The sequence below is a fragment of the Phyllopteryx taeniolatus genome, chromosome 4 (assembly GCF_024500385.1).
Source record: "Phyllopteryx taeniolatus isolate TA_2022b chromosome 4, UOR_Ptae_1.2, whole genome shotgun sequence".
Taxonomy (NCBI): domain Eukaryota; kingdom Metazoa; phylum Chordata; class Actinopteri; order Syngnathiformes; family Syngnathidae; genus Phyllopteryx; species Phyllopteryx taeniolatus.
Window position 1 is genome coordinate 9948915 of NC_084505.1, and position 15185 is coordinate 9964099.

General features: G+C 42.7%; 1 protein-coding gene across 1 annotated transcript in view; it reads right to left on the reverse strand.

The window, feature by feature from the left end:
• LOC133476229 (tumor suppressor candidate 3) overlaps nucleotides 1-15185 on the reverse strand; it is a 102178-nt gene that overhangs the window by 19609 nt on the left and 67384 nt on the right. Inside the window, exons 5-6 of the mRNA XM_061769344.1 lie at nucleotides 14884-15024; nucleotides 14681-14770 (exon numbers count right to left, since the gene is read on the reverse strand). Of these exons, the coding sequence (XP_061625328.1) occupies nucleotides 14681-14770; nucleotides 14884-15024 (231 nt within the window). The remainder of the gene's footprint in view (nucleotides 1-14680; nucleotides 14771-14883; nucleotides 15025-15185) is intronic.

Consider the following 15185-nt stretch of genomic DNA (forward strand, 5'->3'; position numbering starts at 1 on the left):
GAACTTCGTACTGTATGCAGAGAGCTACAGTGGGTGACAACACGCAATAATGCATATAATGTGCAAGGACTTGAACAGAACGAGGGTAAAAGTGATGAGGTGTCCTTTTTACGGCTAAGTAGGACATGAGTCAATTCATTAGGAAATTCCTGGTTTGCATGATAATTTTGGTTGGAAATGCCAAAAATGTCCTTTTTCAAACTATTGCAGTTGGTCTTTTCCACCTGGCTTCAAGATGGTGTGATTTCTCATTATTATGTGACATGTAAAGGAGCTTTGCTCTGATTGGATCTTTCCCAATTTAAAAATGGAAAAAAGATTGGGTTTGATTAGTCCATATCACAGCGTCTGCTAGAAAGATGTGCCAGAGCCCTTTCTTGCCGGCTTGCTGGTGTGGACCGAGATGGTGCAGGTCCCGTGCCCAATGAGAAAGCGCAGGGACACCAAGGTTTCGGACTTGGTCATTGGTTTTTAAAGAGAGTGACTCCATCTATTTACTAACAGCAATTCTCTTTTTTTTCTGCAAAAAACAATTACCTCGGTTTTGTTGTGGCTAAATTAAAGTACATTTTGGTTCATTCTGTTATTTGTTTTAGACAGTGATACAACACCTCAATTGAACTGTAGTCATCTGGAGACATTTCTAGATACTGTATAGCTGTATGTCATCTGCGTAGCAATGATTGTCAACATTGAAGTTCTAAAGAATTTGACCCAAGGTTAGCAGGCAGAACAAAAGGGGTCCAAGAACTGACGCTTGAGGGACCACATACTGTATGACATTGTAATTCGATCAGATTAAAAACTTCCAATGGTCACGGAATAACTCTATTCCTCCAGGTAGGACCTGAACCATTTAAAAGACTGTTCCATTGAGTCCTACCCAAGCTTACAAACTGTTCAACAGTATGTTGTGATCTCCTGTATAAAACGCCACACTGAGATCCAACAAGGCAAGAACTGACCTTATATGATTGAGCACTTTGATAAGAGCCGATTCTGTACTGTGATGAGGTCAGAAACCTGACTGAAATTTGTCAAAAAGTTCATTTAAATTCAAGAAATTGCTGAGTTGATTAAACAACAATCAATAATCTGGGCTATGACCGGGAGGTTTGAGATGGGTCTATAGTTTACTAACATGGAAGCAACCAGCGTTCCCTTTTATAGAAGTGGCTTAATGACAGTTACTTTCAGGGGTTTAGGGAACTCTCCTGCCATGACTGAAGTGAGCAATTGAGTACAAATCACTGAGCACAGCCTTCGCAACATTTTTTAAAAAGTTAGATCGTATTGAGTCAATACAGCTAGTTGATGGTTTCAGCTGGTGAACAATTCACGCTACTTTTGTTTTTTTGGCCAACTATATCAAACTGTATCATCTGGCATGGTAACAATGTAGAGTTCTTCCTTGGTGGTTTTAGGCGTTGCATCATTTTATCATTTTGCAGTTTTGTGCTGATATCTGACATGATGGATTGCATTTTTTCATTAAAATATCAATCCATCCATCCATCCATCCATCCATCCTCCACACCGCTTATCCTCACTGGGGTCGCGGACGTGCTGGAGCCTATCCCAGCTAACTGCGGGCGAGAGGTGGGCTACACCCTGAACTGGTTGCCAGCCAATTGCAGGGCACATAAAAACAAACAACCATTCATATGCACATTCACACCTACGGGCAATTTAGAATCTTCAATTAACCTACCGTGCATGTTTTTGGGATGTGGAAGGAAACCGGAGTACTCGGAGAAAACCCACACAGGCACGGGGAGAACATGCGAACTCTACACAGGCGAGGCCGGATTTGAATTCGGGATCTCAGAACTGTGAGGCAGACGTGATAACTAGTCGTCCACTGTGCCACCTGTTGAGATTCTTACTACAGTATTTCAGAAAAGGTTTGCTGTCTTGCCCTGACTAAATCTTGTTTAAAATTACAAGGACAGTCTGTAGAGGTCATAGAAAATTTGGACTTTAGTTCATTTCCAATTACGTTCAGCTTTTCAGAATTTTGAGCTTAAGGTCTTTACCATCATAGTGCTCTATTCAACATTAGTTATCTAATGTTGAATAGAGCTAACCTCGCAGAGATAACGGGACACAATAATTTATTGTGAGGCTGACATACTATACTCACTATGTTTGTTGCGCCACTTTCTTTGTGTCTCATTTCATTGACCAACTTTCTGTCCCTTGTAATCACGGGTATAAAAAATGCCTTAACTCCATAGGGCCCGGACTTATTCCAAAAACGTCAGATTTGCAGCGATGATGCTGCAAATATAGGAGCTGAATGATGGGGAAGGTTAATGCGTGAGAATGTGGGAGTGTGAGTTGGATTCCAACATTGACAAGGTTCTTCATCTTGTCAGTGATATCCAGGAGAGCTATTTGGGCTGGATGAAAGGGACTGGGAGTCTTGTGTTGGGGTTTGAGTTGATTGCTTTTGTTCCAGCTCCCGGGGTGAACTCAGACTGTTTTGGGTTAAGTTGAAGGCTCTTTTTGAGTTTCTTATATTTCAGAGTTCTGTATCTTCTGTTGTTCACTGTCATCTTTTCCGATGCTTTTCTTTGCACGCACAGAGTAAAAAATGTTGGCAGCCAATAATTGAACCCCTTGTTTATTTAGACAGAAACTAAGGTGGCACGGTGGCCGACAGGTTACCACATCTGGCTCACAGTTCTGAGGACAGTTCATATCCGGCCTCCCTGTGTGGAATTTGCATGTCGTCCCCGTGCCTGCGTGGGTTTTCTCCGGGTACTCCCGTCTAACTCCGCCTCTTGCCCAGAGTCAGCCGAGATAGGCGCCAGCACACCTGCTACCCTAATGAAGATAAGTGGGAAGGAAAATGGATTTTGTTTCATAAATTTCACTGGTGCTGGGAGATGAGCATTCTTCCAGGGAGTCAGGGATTTATAGAAGTGGAGCAAATATGTTTTTTTGTTGGATGTCTGTGTTTTGAATAGATTTTTTCTTTCCTGTTGCTGCAGCCACTGTCCGCAGCTGTTTTCTCCTTGGGGTTGAAGAGACTTTCAGAGGGGCCCAACAACTTATTAATTTCATCCTTAAATTGTTGGCGCTGGGTTCTGCCGCCATCCCATATCTTTCGGCTTTGCTCCTAGCAAATTCCAGGGAGGGCTACTGGCTGATTCCACAGGCTACATCCGTCTCCTTTGTGTAGCTAATTAGCTCTCTGTTAGTCTGCTCCTCTCCTTTAATTTAAGACATCTTTAAGGTCTTTGAAATCCCCAACTTTCCATTTAACTAAACATACATTTCGAGGTGGTGCATTCTCACCTCCAGTGCTGCCATCTTCTGATGAAGTCTTCCGTGGAAAAGGAAGGCATCTCATTGCTGGTCTTGTTGCTAACAACAGGCTTGTTCTAGTAGCAGGCTGCGGCCATGTTATGGTAAGGGGTATCGAAAAATTTAGAAATATGGGCATGGTTGACTATCTACAAAAAAGTACAGTCCCACAGATTTAAAAGTATCCAGGAGTTGCTGCTTCTTGTTTCTTTAGAAGAAAAAAAAGCTTATCAGCAAGAAAAATGCAAGCAAGGGCGAGAGAAAGTAGAAAATGCGTCTGTACTGTACTTCAGTAAAATATTGCCACAGCCTTGAGGCACCGCTGCTAATTTCCTACGCGAACCCACCACCTTTTGATTTCAGTAGGTGTCTGTTGTTACCAAAAAAAAAAAAGAGACTGCCGATTAATCAATCTCAAGCTATAACCGACATTGTGCAGTGGTAAAGTCGACATCTCGACTAGTCGGTTTAACCCATACTACATAAGTACTTTTCATTCCAATAAATTGCCTTCTGCACAAAACCATAAACATTTTTTTTGCAGTCTCATTCTGTCTTTATGGTTAAGACAGACAGACACACAGTCAAACAAAAACACACAAGTAGGGAAAAAAAAAAGAAAACCGTTGCATACTTTTCACGTTTTTGGTTTATTTCAATGCCGACTGTCTTCTTTATTTTCTTTCTTTCTCATCTCAGTTGAGCGTGAATATTGATCAGGATCTGATGATTTGATAAAATATTCATCCTTAAGGTCAATTTGTTTCATTTTCTAACTGAACCATTTGTGTCATTCCATGTGGTTTCAATAAATAGTAAGAGACAGAGCCCACGAGTACACACACTGGTGTAACGAATAGCTTACTGCACATGCTCGCTGACATAAAAAAAAAAACACAGTGGTGTCCCACTGAGAACTGACAGGCTATTATTTTCAAGGCAACATGTTTTTGTTTTTCTGGAATATACAAAAAAAAAAAATAATAATAATAATGCTTTTCTGTAACACAGTGACAATTGGCAAAGTATTTTTGCGCCCCGTCATGCGAAATCAGCCAAAAATATGGTAATGTCCTCAGCTAATTTATGCAAACAAAGAAGGCGTTGATAGGAGGCCAGGAAAGCAGACTTGAATATTTAAAAGTGTGCATGTATCTTGTCTATTTGGTATTGGTTAATGAATATTCCATGTGCATTCTTGCAAATGTGAGTGATTGTGCTTCTATTCTTTTCATTCATTCCATTGGATTACTCATGCCATATTTGTTTGTAGGTGGGCCACTCCAGCCACAATTGTGTTTCTGTCCAATTGTGCGTGTGCAAGCAAAAATGAACAGGCAGCATTTTCGTGCCTACACAGTGAGAAGTTGAAGCAAATTATATCTGCCTGCTAGTGCTATTTGTCAGTTTGCAAATCCTTTCAATAAAGTCTTCTTGGCCTCTCTCGCTCATCACTTTGAAAGAATTACACTGTCTGGGGAGGCTGACACAAATGGGGAGGCAAATGGAAAATTAGACTGGATTGTAAAAGGAAGTAACAAAAATAGGAGAGAAGGGGAATAGACATGATAAGAGAGATATCTTTTGAATATCATCTGGCAGGTGCAAGCCACTGACTGCGAGACTGAAGGGATTTTGAGGGTAGTATTTATGGAAGAAAAAAGGTGGAAAATGGGCAAATATAAAAATGTGTGAGCCATTTACACAAGCTCGAATATAGCAATCGCTGTTTCTATTTTCGTTGACTGTTTTGGAAGAGGCAATTTGGCCTGCAAGCTCTAGAGAAAGTGGATCAGTTGAAGCATGGCTTGTACTGTATGTGACAGGAATTACTGATGAAGTGAAGGTACTTAGAAACACATTATTTCAGTACAGTGGATGCCCACATATTCACGGTTCAGCATTTTTGGTAGCCTAACCTCCGTTATTGGCAGAAAACCGTCTTTTCCATTTAAAAAATAAAATAAAAAATACAAGTCAGAATATTTGTTTTCTTCATGGTAAAACACTGTCTACAGTATGTTTGTAAGGGTTTGAAATGCTGTGACTCTATTTCAAGTGTTTTGGGAGCATACTGTAGTTTGTGGTATATTTATTGTTTAAACTGTTAATATACCAGAAGGCAATTATAATCACTTTTTTGGTGACCCCCACTATTTACAGTTTCGCTATTCATGGTCAGACTTTCTCCCTATCCCCTGTGAATAGTGGGTGCCCACTGTCATGGAATGAGGCCTGCCTGCAGTAGCGGACCCAGAAGGCCGATTCATAATTATACAGGCAACAATATTTAACAAACTATACACAACTGTCAATGTATGCGATCCTAATAAATTTGACCTGTCAGCCAATTCCACAATTCATATCATTCTCTTTGTAAAAGAAAAACAACAAGAACTAAAATGAGCAAAGGAAGTTGAGGGGAAAATTAAACATCTCACAGAAGAGTATACAATGAATCAGACAGATACGCTCAGAAACCAACTCCCAAACCCAAAATATCAGACAACATCATAAAAAAATAATTTATACAAAAACAGTTAAGATACACATATTGAGTACATTAATACACTACAACGCAACAAAGAAACATTTATTACAGCCATTCAAGATTCAAATGGTTCCAAATCTTAGATTCTGCCAAAATAAATTTTTACTCAATGAATAAGAGAAAAAAAATAGAATTAGTTTAGTCACGGCGGCTGACTGGTTAGAGCGTCTGCCTCACAGTTCTGAGGACTGGGGTTCAATCCTTGGCCCCGCCTGTCTGGAGTTTGCATGTTCTCCCCGTGCCTGCGTGGGTTTTCTCCGGGCACTCCGGTCTCCTCCCACATCCCAAAAACATGCGTGCTAGGTTGGCAACTCTAAATTGCCCATAGGTGTGAATGTGAGTGAGAATGGTTGTTTGTTTGTATGTGCCCTGCGATTGGCTGGCAACCAGTTCAGGGTGTACCCCGCCTCCTGCCCGAAGATAGCTGGGATAGGCTCCAGCAAGCCCGCGACCCTAATGAGGAGAAGCGGCTCAGAAAATGGATGGATGGATGGATGGATAGTTTAGTCACTCTTCAGACAAGTAAACAGGAGGGAGGCCTAAATGCTTCCAACTTTTAACAATTATTTAGCTAACCAATTATAATACCTTATCAAATGGGTGTGCCACAATGAGGAGTATCATTCTTGGCTAGAATTGGAACAGACAGACTGCAATAACATCAAACTCTCAAAGCTCCCATTTATTTCTAAAAGTGTCAAACACAATAATGTTTCAAGAACCCAATACTCGCATCCACCTTACCGAAACTAAAAGTCTAGAAGCTACAGAATCTCAATTAGCTCCCAGCATGCTCTCCCCAATCTTGCACAATCCACATTTCGAAATTAACAACATATCCCTATATTGGGATACATGGGAACAATGTGGAATTGATCACTTACAATAACTACTGAACAATAATATTGTTATGACAGGTGATGAATTGTTCCAAGAATTTGAAATAAGCGGAAACGTCCTTCAATACAATAAACAAAAAGATTCCCAACACTTCAGAGCACCATTCAACTGCTGGAGTTTGTTAAGCAAATAGTAAAGGTTCTCGCAGAAAGGGAAAAAAAACCCCAAAAAACTAAAAATTTTATAAATTAATCTCATGTACAAAATCAATGCACTTACCAATTACTCAATGGGAAGAAGACCTACATTATGTCTGCTGATCGTAATTACTGGATGCAGATATGTAACAAGGATGACCAAAAAAAAAACAAATTTACAGCTTATACTGCATAATATCAAGTGCTCCATAGAACACATTTTACTCAATACACTATGCATATAATGGGCTTCTCTTCAGCTAATATATGGACACAGTGCACTCAAAATACCCCCAGACTCATTGCGATAAATAACTCATGACTAGGCAAACTTCCTGGGTATCCCCTTCACTTGCACTCTATTTCTAAAGATGTTTAGAATTTGCATAGCCACTCCTACCACACTTCAGTTGTACAGCTGGGTCCACTACCTCTGTCCTGCATGCTTCCCCTCCTTTCCTTGTTCTGTCCAGTCTTGTCCTATATTGTCCTGACCTTCCTTTACAGGGTGTAGCACTACTGCCTCATACAACACTCTACTCTAATATGTCATTGTAGTAGGCATATAATGATTTACTTTCCTCATCTTTATTCCAGCTAGGTTCTGTCTTTTGTTGTCTTCTCTTCCTATATTATTTAGTGATCCTTTCACTGTCTCTCCCCTTTTTTTTCAGTCACTCCCCTTTAAAACTCTGTTCTGTCTGACTGAAATGTTCAATAAAAATCCATCAGAATACAAAGAACCACAGTAGCAGTTTTAAAACTCCATTGTGGCACAGTAAAACTGTTCCGGCATAAAAGGGACACAGATCCTCCTTTCTGTTTGACCTAACAGCCGAACAGGACAATAAAATAAAATAAAAAGAATGAGGCCTGTCAGCCATGTCAGGTCTACTGAGAATGTATACAAGTCATAACAGGTTAAAGTGATGCGTTGGATTACTCGTTACTCAAAAACGTAGTCATGTTAGAGCACTGATTCCCAACCAGTGTGCCGTGTCACATTAGTGTGCCATGAGCGATCTTCAGGTGTGCCGTGGGAAATTATAAAATTTTACTTACCGTATTTTCACGACCATAAGGCGCACTTAAAAGTCTTACATTTTCTCCAAAATGGACGGGGCGCCTTATAATCCGGCGCGCCTTATGTGTGCACCGAGTTCCAAAATCTGTAAATGTTGTTGTGTGACTTTGATGAGCGCTCCGCTTGACTAAGTGGGAGCATTTCCTGCCGACACGCTGCTTCTATAAAGGCGGACGTGACTGAGGACAGCATGCGGACATTAAAGGGGGAAGGGTGCGCGTGAAGGAGGACGCTAAAGGCATGCCCCCAGTAGGTATATAACGCCGGTATGTGCATTGTGCAAAACAACATTGGTTTGGCTAAGGACCCCCGAAAATGGCCCCTACGAAGAGACACGCTTACGAAGCACAGTTTAAACTGCAAGCTATCAGTTACGAGGAGGAACATGGTAATCGAGCAGCCGCGAGAGAATTCAAGATCAATGAATCCATGGTTTGCATGTGGAGGAAGCAGGAAAACGAGCTTCGCCAAGTCAAGACGACGAAGCTGAGTTTCCGCGGAAACAAGGCGAGGTGGCCCAAGTTGGAAGACCAACTCGAGCAATGGTTTAATGATCAAAGAACAGCCGGGAGAAGCATCTGTACAGTCACCATTCGACTGAGGACAATAACGCTTGCAGAAGATATGAAAATTTAACATTTTCAAGGAGGTCCGTCTCGGTGCTTTCGTTTTATGAAACGGCGCCATCTGGGCAAGGACTATAATAGCGCAGCAACTTCCGGCGGATTACGAGGAAAAGCTGGCCATCTTCCGCTCCTACTGCAGTAAAAAGATTGCCAACAAACACATCCAGCCCAACCACATCACCAACATGGACAAGGTGCCGCTCACTTTCGACATCCCCGTGAACTATACTCTAGAGAAGAAGGGGCCCACCACGGTAGAGATACGCACAACGGGGCATGAGAAGTCGTCTTTTACTGTTGTGCTTGGTTGCCATGGTAATGGACAGAAACTGCCACCTATGGTGATTTTTAAGAGGAAGACGCTGCCGAAAGAAAACTTTCCAGCCAAAGCCATCGTTAAGGCCAATCAAAAAGGCTGGATAGACGAGTTGAAAATCAGAGAGTGGCTGAGGGAGGTGTACGTAAGGAGACCGGTTGGGTTTTTCCACACGTCACCGTCCCTGTTGATCTGTGACTCCATGCGCGCCCATCTCACAGCCGCTGTGAAAAACCAAGTGCAACTAAGACTGGGAGGCAACGCTGGGCGAGTTACGCCACCATATGTGAATGGATTGTGGATGCTTGGGCTAAGGTATCTGCTTTGAATGTTGTCCGAGCTTTCGCGAAAGCCGGCATCATTGCTGAACAGCCCCCCGGCAACGAGACTGACTCTGACAATGACGAGAGGGAACGTGGCGTGTTTGATTGAGAACTTGCCCAGCTGGTCATTTCGGATACAAAAGATGAGGACTTTGATGGATTTGTGGATGAGGATTGATCAAAAAATAACGTGAGTACATTGTTAAATACTTCAATAAAGTACAACCGAACTCAGTTTTGCTCCAGCTGCCGTTTTAAAAACATTGTTTTAGCGTGCATGCATGCACTGTTATGTTTAAAGCAAGCGTATGTTTTTATACGGTGCGCCTTATGTATGTGTTAAATACAGAAATAGACCCCATAACTGAGACTGCGCATTTTAATACGGTGCGCCCTATGGTCGTGAAAATACGGTAACTGCTCAAAAAATTATTCATTTACAAGAAATAATGTATCTTTGACTAAGAAGAAGAAGAAGAAGAATCACCTTTATTGTCATGAAGATGCATGCACCCGAAATTTGTTCTCTGCACTTTACCCATCACAGTGAACACATACGCATGTGAAGCCATGCTAATTGCTAAGCTACTGTGAAATGTACAGTCCTGTGAAAAATGTACTGGTCAGCTTCTGATAATTCTTATTTTTTTGCATAGTTTCCCACTTTTAATGTTTATCATCAACAATATGAATATCAGATAAAGATAACCCAAGTAAACAAAAAATGCAGTTTTTAAAATGGTGATTTTACAAACCCTAATTCCAGTGAAGTAGGGACATTGTGTAAAACGTAAATAAAAACGCATGTTGGGACGACTGGGTAGCACATCTGCCTCACAGTTCTGGGGACCAGGGTTCAAATCCCGCCCCCGCCTGTGTGGAGTTTGCATGTTCGCCCCGCGCCTAGGTGGGTTTTTTTCCGGGCACTGCGGTTTCCTCCCACATCCCAAAAACATCCGTTGTAGGAAGGTTCACCACTCCATCCATCCATAAGCGACCCGACCTCGGTCGCGGGGGCAGCAGCCTCAGCAGGGAAGCCCAGACTTCCCTCTCCCCAGCCACTTCCTCTAGCTCTTCTGATGGGATCCCGAGGCGTTCCCAGGCAAGCCGAGAGACGTAGTCTCTCCAGCGTATCCTGGGTTGTCCCCAGGGTCTCCTCCCAGAACACCTCACCATGGAGGCGTCCAGGAGGCATCCTAAACAGATGCCCGAGCCATCTCATCTGACTCCTCTCAATGCGGATGAGCAGCGGCTCTACTCTGAGCCCCGCCCGGATGACCGAGCTTCTCGCCTTATCTCTAAGGGAGAGCCCGGACACCCTGCAGCGGAAACTAATTTCGGCCACTTGTATCCGGGATCTTGTTCTTTTCGGACCCACAGTTCGTGACCATAGGTGAGGGTAGGAACGTAGATCGAGTGGTAAATTGAGAGCTTTGCCTTTCGGCTTAGCTCTTTCTTCACCACAACAGATCGATCCAAAGTCCGCAGCACTGCAGACGCTGCACCGATCCGCCTGTCGAGCTCCCGTTCCAATCTTCCCTCACTCGTGAACAAGACCCCAAGATATTTGAACTCCTCCACTTGGGGAAGGATCTCATCCCCGACCTGGAGAGGGAACTCCACCCTTTTCCGACTAAGGACCATGGTCTCAGATTTAGAGGTGCTGATTCTCCTCCGAGCCGCTTCACACTCGGCTGCGAACCGCTTCTGTGAGAGTTGGAGATCACGGCCTGATGAAGCCGACAGAACCACATCATCGGCAAAAAGCAGAGATGCAATACTGAGGCCACCAAACCGGACCCCCTCTACGCCTCGCCTGCACCTAGAAAGTCTGTCCATAAAAGTTATGCATAGAATCGGTGACAAAGGGCAGCCTTGGCGGAGTCCAACCCTCACTGGAAACGAGTCCCACTGACTGCCGGCAATGCAGTGAAGAGCTGGTCCACTGTTCCACGGCCAGGACGACTTCCCGACAGACCCTCCTCTCCACCACCCCTGAATAGACCTTACAAGGGAGGCTGAGGAGTGTGATCCCACTGTAGTTGGAACACACCTTCTGGGACCACCACCCCAGTTTGCCAATCCAGAGGCAGTGGCCCCGATGTCCACGCGATGTTGCAGAGGCGTGTCAACCAGGACAGCCCTACAACATCCAGAGCCTTGAGGAACTCCGGGCAAATCTTACCCACCCCCTGGGCCTTGCCACCGAGGAGCTTTTTAACCACCTTGGTGACCTCAACCCCAGAGATAGGAGAGCACGCCTCAGATACCCCAGACTCTGCTTCCTCATGGGAAGGCGTGTCGGTGGAATTGAGGAGGTCTTTGAAGTATTCTCCCCACTGATTCACAACGTCCCAAGTCGAGGTCAGCAGCGCCCCATCCCCACTATACACAGTGTTGATGGTGCACTGCTTCCCCCTCCTGAGACGCCGGATGGTGAACCAGAATTTCCTCGAAGCCGTCCGGAAGTCTTTCTTCATGGCCTCACCGAACTCCTCCCACGCCCGGGTTTTTGCCTCAGCGACCACCAAAGCCGCATTCTGCTTGGCCAGCCGGTACCCATTAGCTGCCTCAGGAGTTCCACAGTCCAAAAAGGCCTGATAGGACTCTTTCTTCAGCTTGACGGCATCCCTCACCACTGGTGTCCACCAACGGGTTCGGGGATTGCCGCCACGACAGGCGCCGACTACCTTACGGCCACAGTCGATCATCGAACGGCAACCTAGGGTGTCCTGGTGCCAAGTGCACGTGTGGACACCCTTATGCTTGAACATGGTGTTCGTTATGGACAATCCGTGGTGACCACAGAAGTCCGATAACAGAAAACCACCCGGGTTCTGATCGGGGGGGGAGTGCTCCCAATCATGCCCTTCAGGTCTCACTGTCATTGCCCACATGAGCATTGAAGCCTTTCCAGACTGATAAACACGATGCAAATTACTTTATTTCTAATTTGTTCTTTAATTTCTTTGGATTGTGGCATTTTCTTGCAGTTTTTAAAAATCTTTTAGCAGACTTCATTTTGTCAGAGAGGTTCTATTTAAGTGATGTCATGATTGAACAAGTCTGGAGGTAATCAGGCCTGGCCAGTGGTCAGTGAAAATGAATTAAGCTTTCCCAAAAATGGATAAACCTCAGTTAATTCATGATTTAAAAATGGGGCAATTACTTTTTCACACTTTTTTGAATATTCTTTCCCCTTAATAAATGATATCACAATTTAAAAACTGAATGTTATGTTTACTTGGGTTACCTTCATCTGATATTTTCCATTTGTTTAATGATCTTAAACATTAAAGGGGGGAAACTGAAAAAAATAAGAATTTGAGAGGTGGGGCAAATACTTTTTCATGGCAATGTATGTGCATCATTGTGTAATTGTTGAAACTTATCCTATGATATCATGAACATACAGGGTCAGTACCGGTTCTGACAGGGCCACCAGAACTTGGCTTGGCTCATGGTGGCCTCTCAGGGTCACCACTCTAAAACGGTTAATGTCGGACCCTAGTTAAACAAATATGGAATGATGACCAGCTGAATAGCATCTAAACATATTTGCAAATGATCTTAAAGTAAAAGGAAAGGAGTTATTTTGTTACGATTGGAGGTGTTCAATCTCATCGAATGGCAATGAGCAATGGGGTCCCTGATGGGTCAGTCTTTGAACCCCTCCTGTTCAGCCTGTATATGCTACCCATGGGTGAAATTCTTCAGAACTTTAATTTTGACTATCATAGCTATGCAGATGACAAACAGTTATATCTAGCAGTGTCTTTAGATGACTACAGTTCAATTGAGGTGTTGTGTCACTGTCTAAAACAGATAAATAACTGGATGAGCCAAAAATTTCTTTAATTAAACCACAACAAAACTGAGATAATTGTTTTTGGCCACAAAGAAAAAAAGGATTGCTGTTAGTAAATACCTGGTGTCACTCTCTTTAAAAACCAAAGACCAAGTCAGAAACCTTGGTCTTCTGATAGATTCTGACCTAACTTTCAACAATCATATCAAACCAATTACTAAAACTGCCTTCTACCATCTGAAGAACATATCCAGAGTGAAGGCTTGCATGTGTCAAGCAGACCAGGTGAAGCTCAACCATGCTTTTGTCTCCAGTTGACTTGACTATTTTAATGGTCTTCTGACTGGACTCCCCAAAAAGAGCATTAAACAGTTGCAGATCATTCAGAATGCTGCAGCTCAGGTTCTGACCAACACAAAGAGGTCAGAGCATATTACTCCAATTCTAAAGTCTTTACACTGGCTGCACACAAATGGAATAAGTTGACAACATTATTTATTTCAGCCCTAAGTGTGAATGTTTTTAAATCCAGGTTAAAAACTCTTCTTTTTTCTCATGCTTTTTAGAGCATTTCCACTTTTCAATATTTCTTGCACTGTACGCTGTTTTAAACGTACTTTTATTTAGTTTTTCTCTTTGTTTTAAGTGTTTATGAGCTGTATTTTCTTTCTTTGTTTTTAAATCATTTTAATCATGTAAAGCACATTGACACCTTGTGTATGAAATTGGCTATATCAATAAATTTGCTTTGCTTTGGCGCCGGCCCAGCTACCTATTGGCTACAGCTAACACTGCTGAATACAATGCCAAGTCATGGAGGCAAATGTTCACTAAATGGTTTAGGTCCTGAATACATGAAATAAACCCAGTAGGGCTCTGAGATCGACAGACTCAAATAGTGGCGCACAGAGTCCAAAGCAAACATGGTGAAGCAGCATTTAGCTATTATGCTGCACACAAATGGAATAAGTTGCCAACAGAAGTGATGTCAACCCCAAGTGTGAATGTTTTTCAGTCCCGGTTAAAATCTCTTCTTTTTTCTCATACTTTTTAGAGCATTTCCATTCTTAAATTATATTTCTTGCACTGTATGCCGTTTTAGTTGTACTTTTATTTTTTTCCTCTTTATTTTAAATGTTTATAAGCAGTTTTTTTTCTTTGTTTTTAAATGCTTTTAATCATGTAAAGCACATTGAGTTACCTTGTGTATGAAATGCGCTATATGAATAAATTTGCTTTGTTTTGCTTTGCTAAAATAATGCACACATTATGGTATTAATAATTGTTAACTGTCCAGGAAAACTAGGAAAACAAAGAGGAAAAAAATAAGCAATGAAAATAGAGGCCGCTCCGATGGCAAAAAGATAACTCCCATGGCTTGGCAGAAGATGACTCTGACCTGTCCCTACAGTCAGTAGCAGTAACACCTGTTGACTGCTAATTGCTATAGAACACTTACATGGGGACATTGGCCCAGTGCTGTCCTGAAACGGATGACAACGCTAAGAAAGTGTAGTATGACTCATAAGGGATTGCCAAATTTAGATGGGAGTGTATGTTTGTTTGTTTGTGTGTGTGTGTGTGTGTGTGTGTGTGTGTCTGTGCGTACAATGTGACACTTACCACTTGTCCATTCTGGGGGTTTTTGTGAGCATAGGGAGGACCTCTGATGTGATTCCACATCTGACCGGAAGTCATCGCAAAAACGACACACTGAGTTAAAGTGGGGGAGAGAAGAAAATACACACATATATACACATCATATACACAGAGTATTCGATGAACCATTTTATTCATTTTAAGTGAGTGAGCGTTGTTGTCTATACCAGTGCTGCCATGGCCCATCCAGTCTTGTTGTATATAAATTCCAAGTTGTTTCTTCTCAGGTACAGTAGACCTCCGACAAGAGACACTAACAGAGCCAAAGCAATGGTCCCTGAATAATTAGGTGGCCGGAAGACACGGATCTAGAGAGAGGGACATAAAAAAAATACATTGCTAAAACTGTACAACAACCAGAACTAAGATGTCTTATTAAAGCTTCTCAGCCCCCCAAAATATCAATTCAGCAGTGAAATAGCTGAGTTGACAAATGCTGTCAGCTTCTCTTTAATGGGCACTTGAGGTG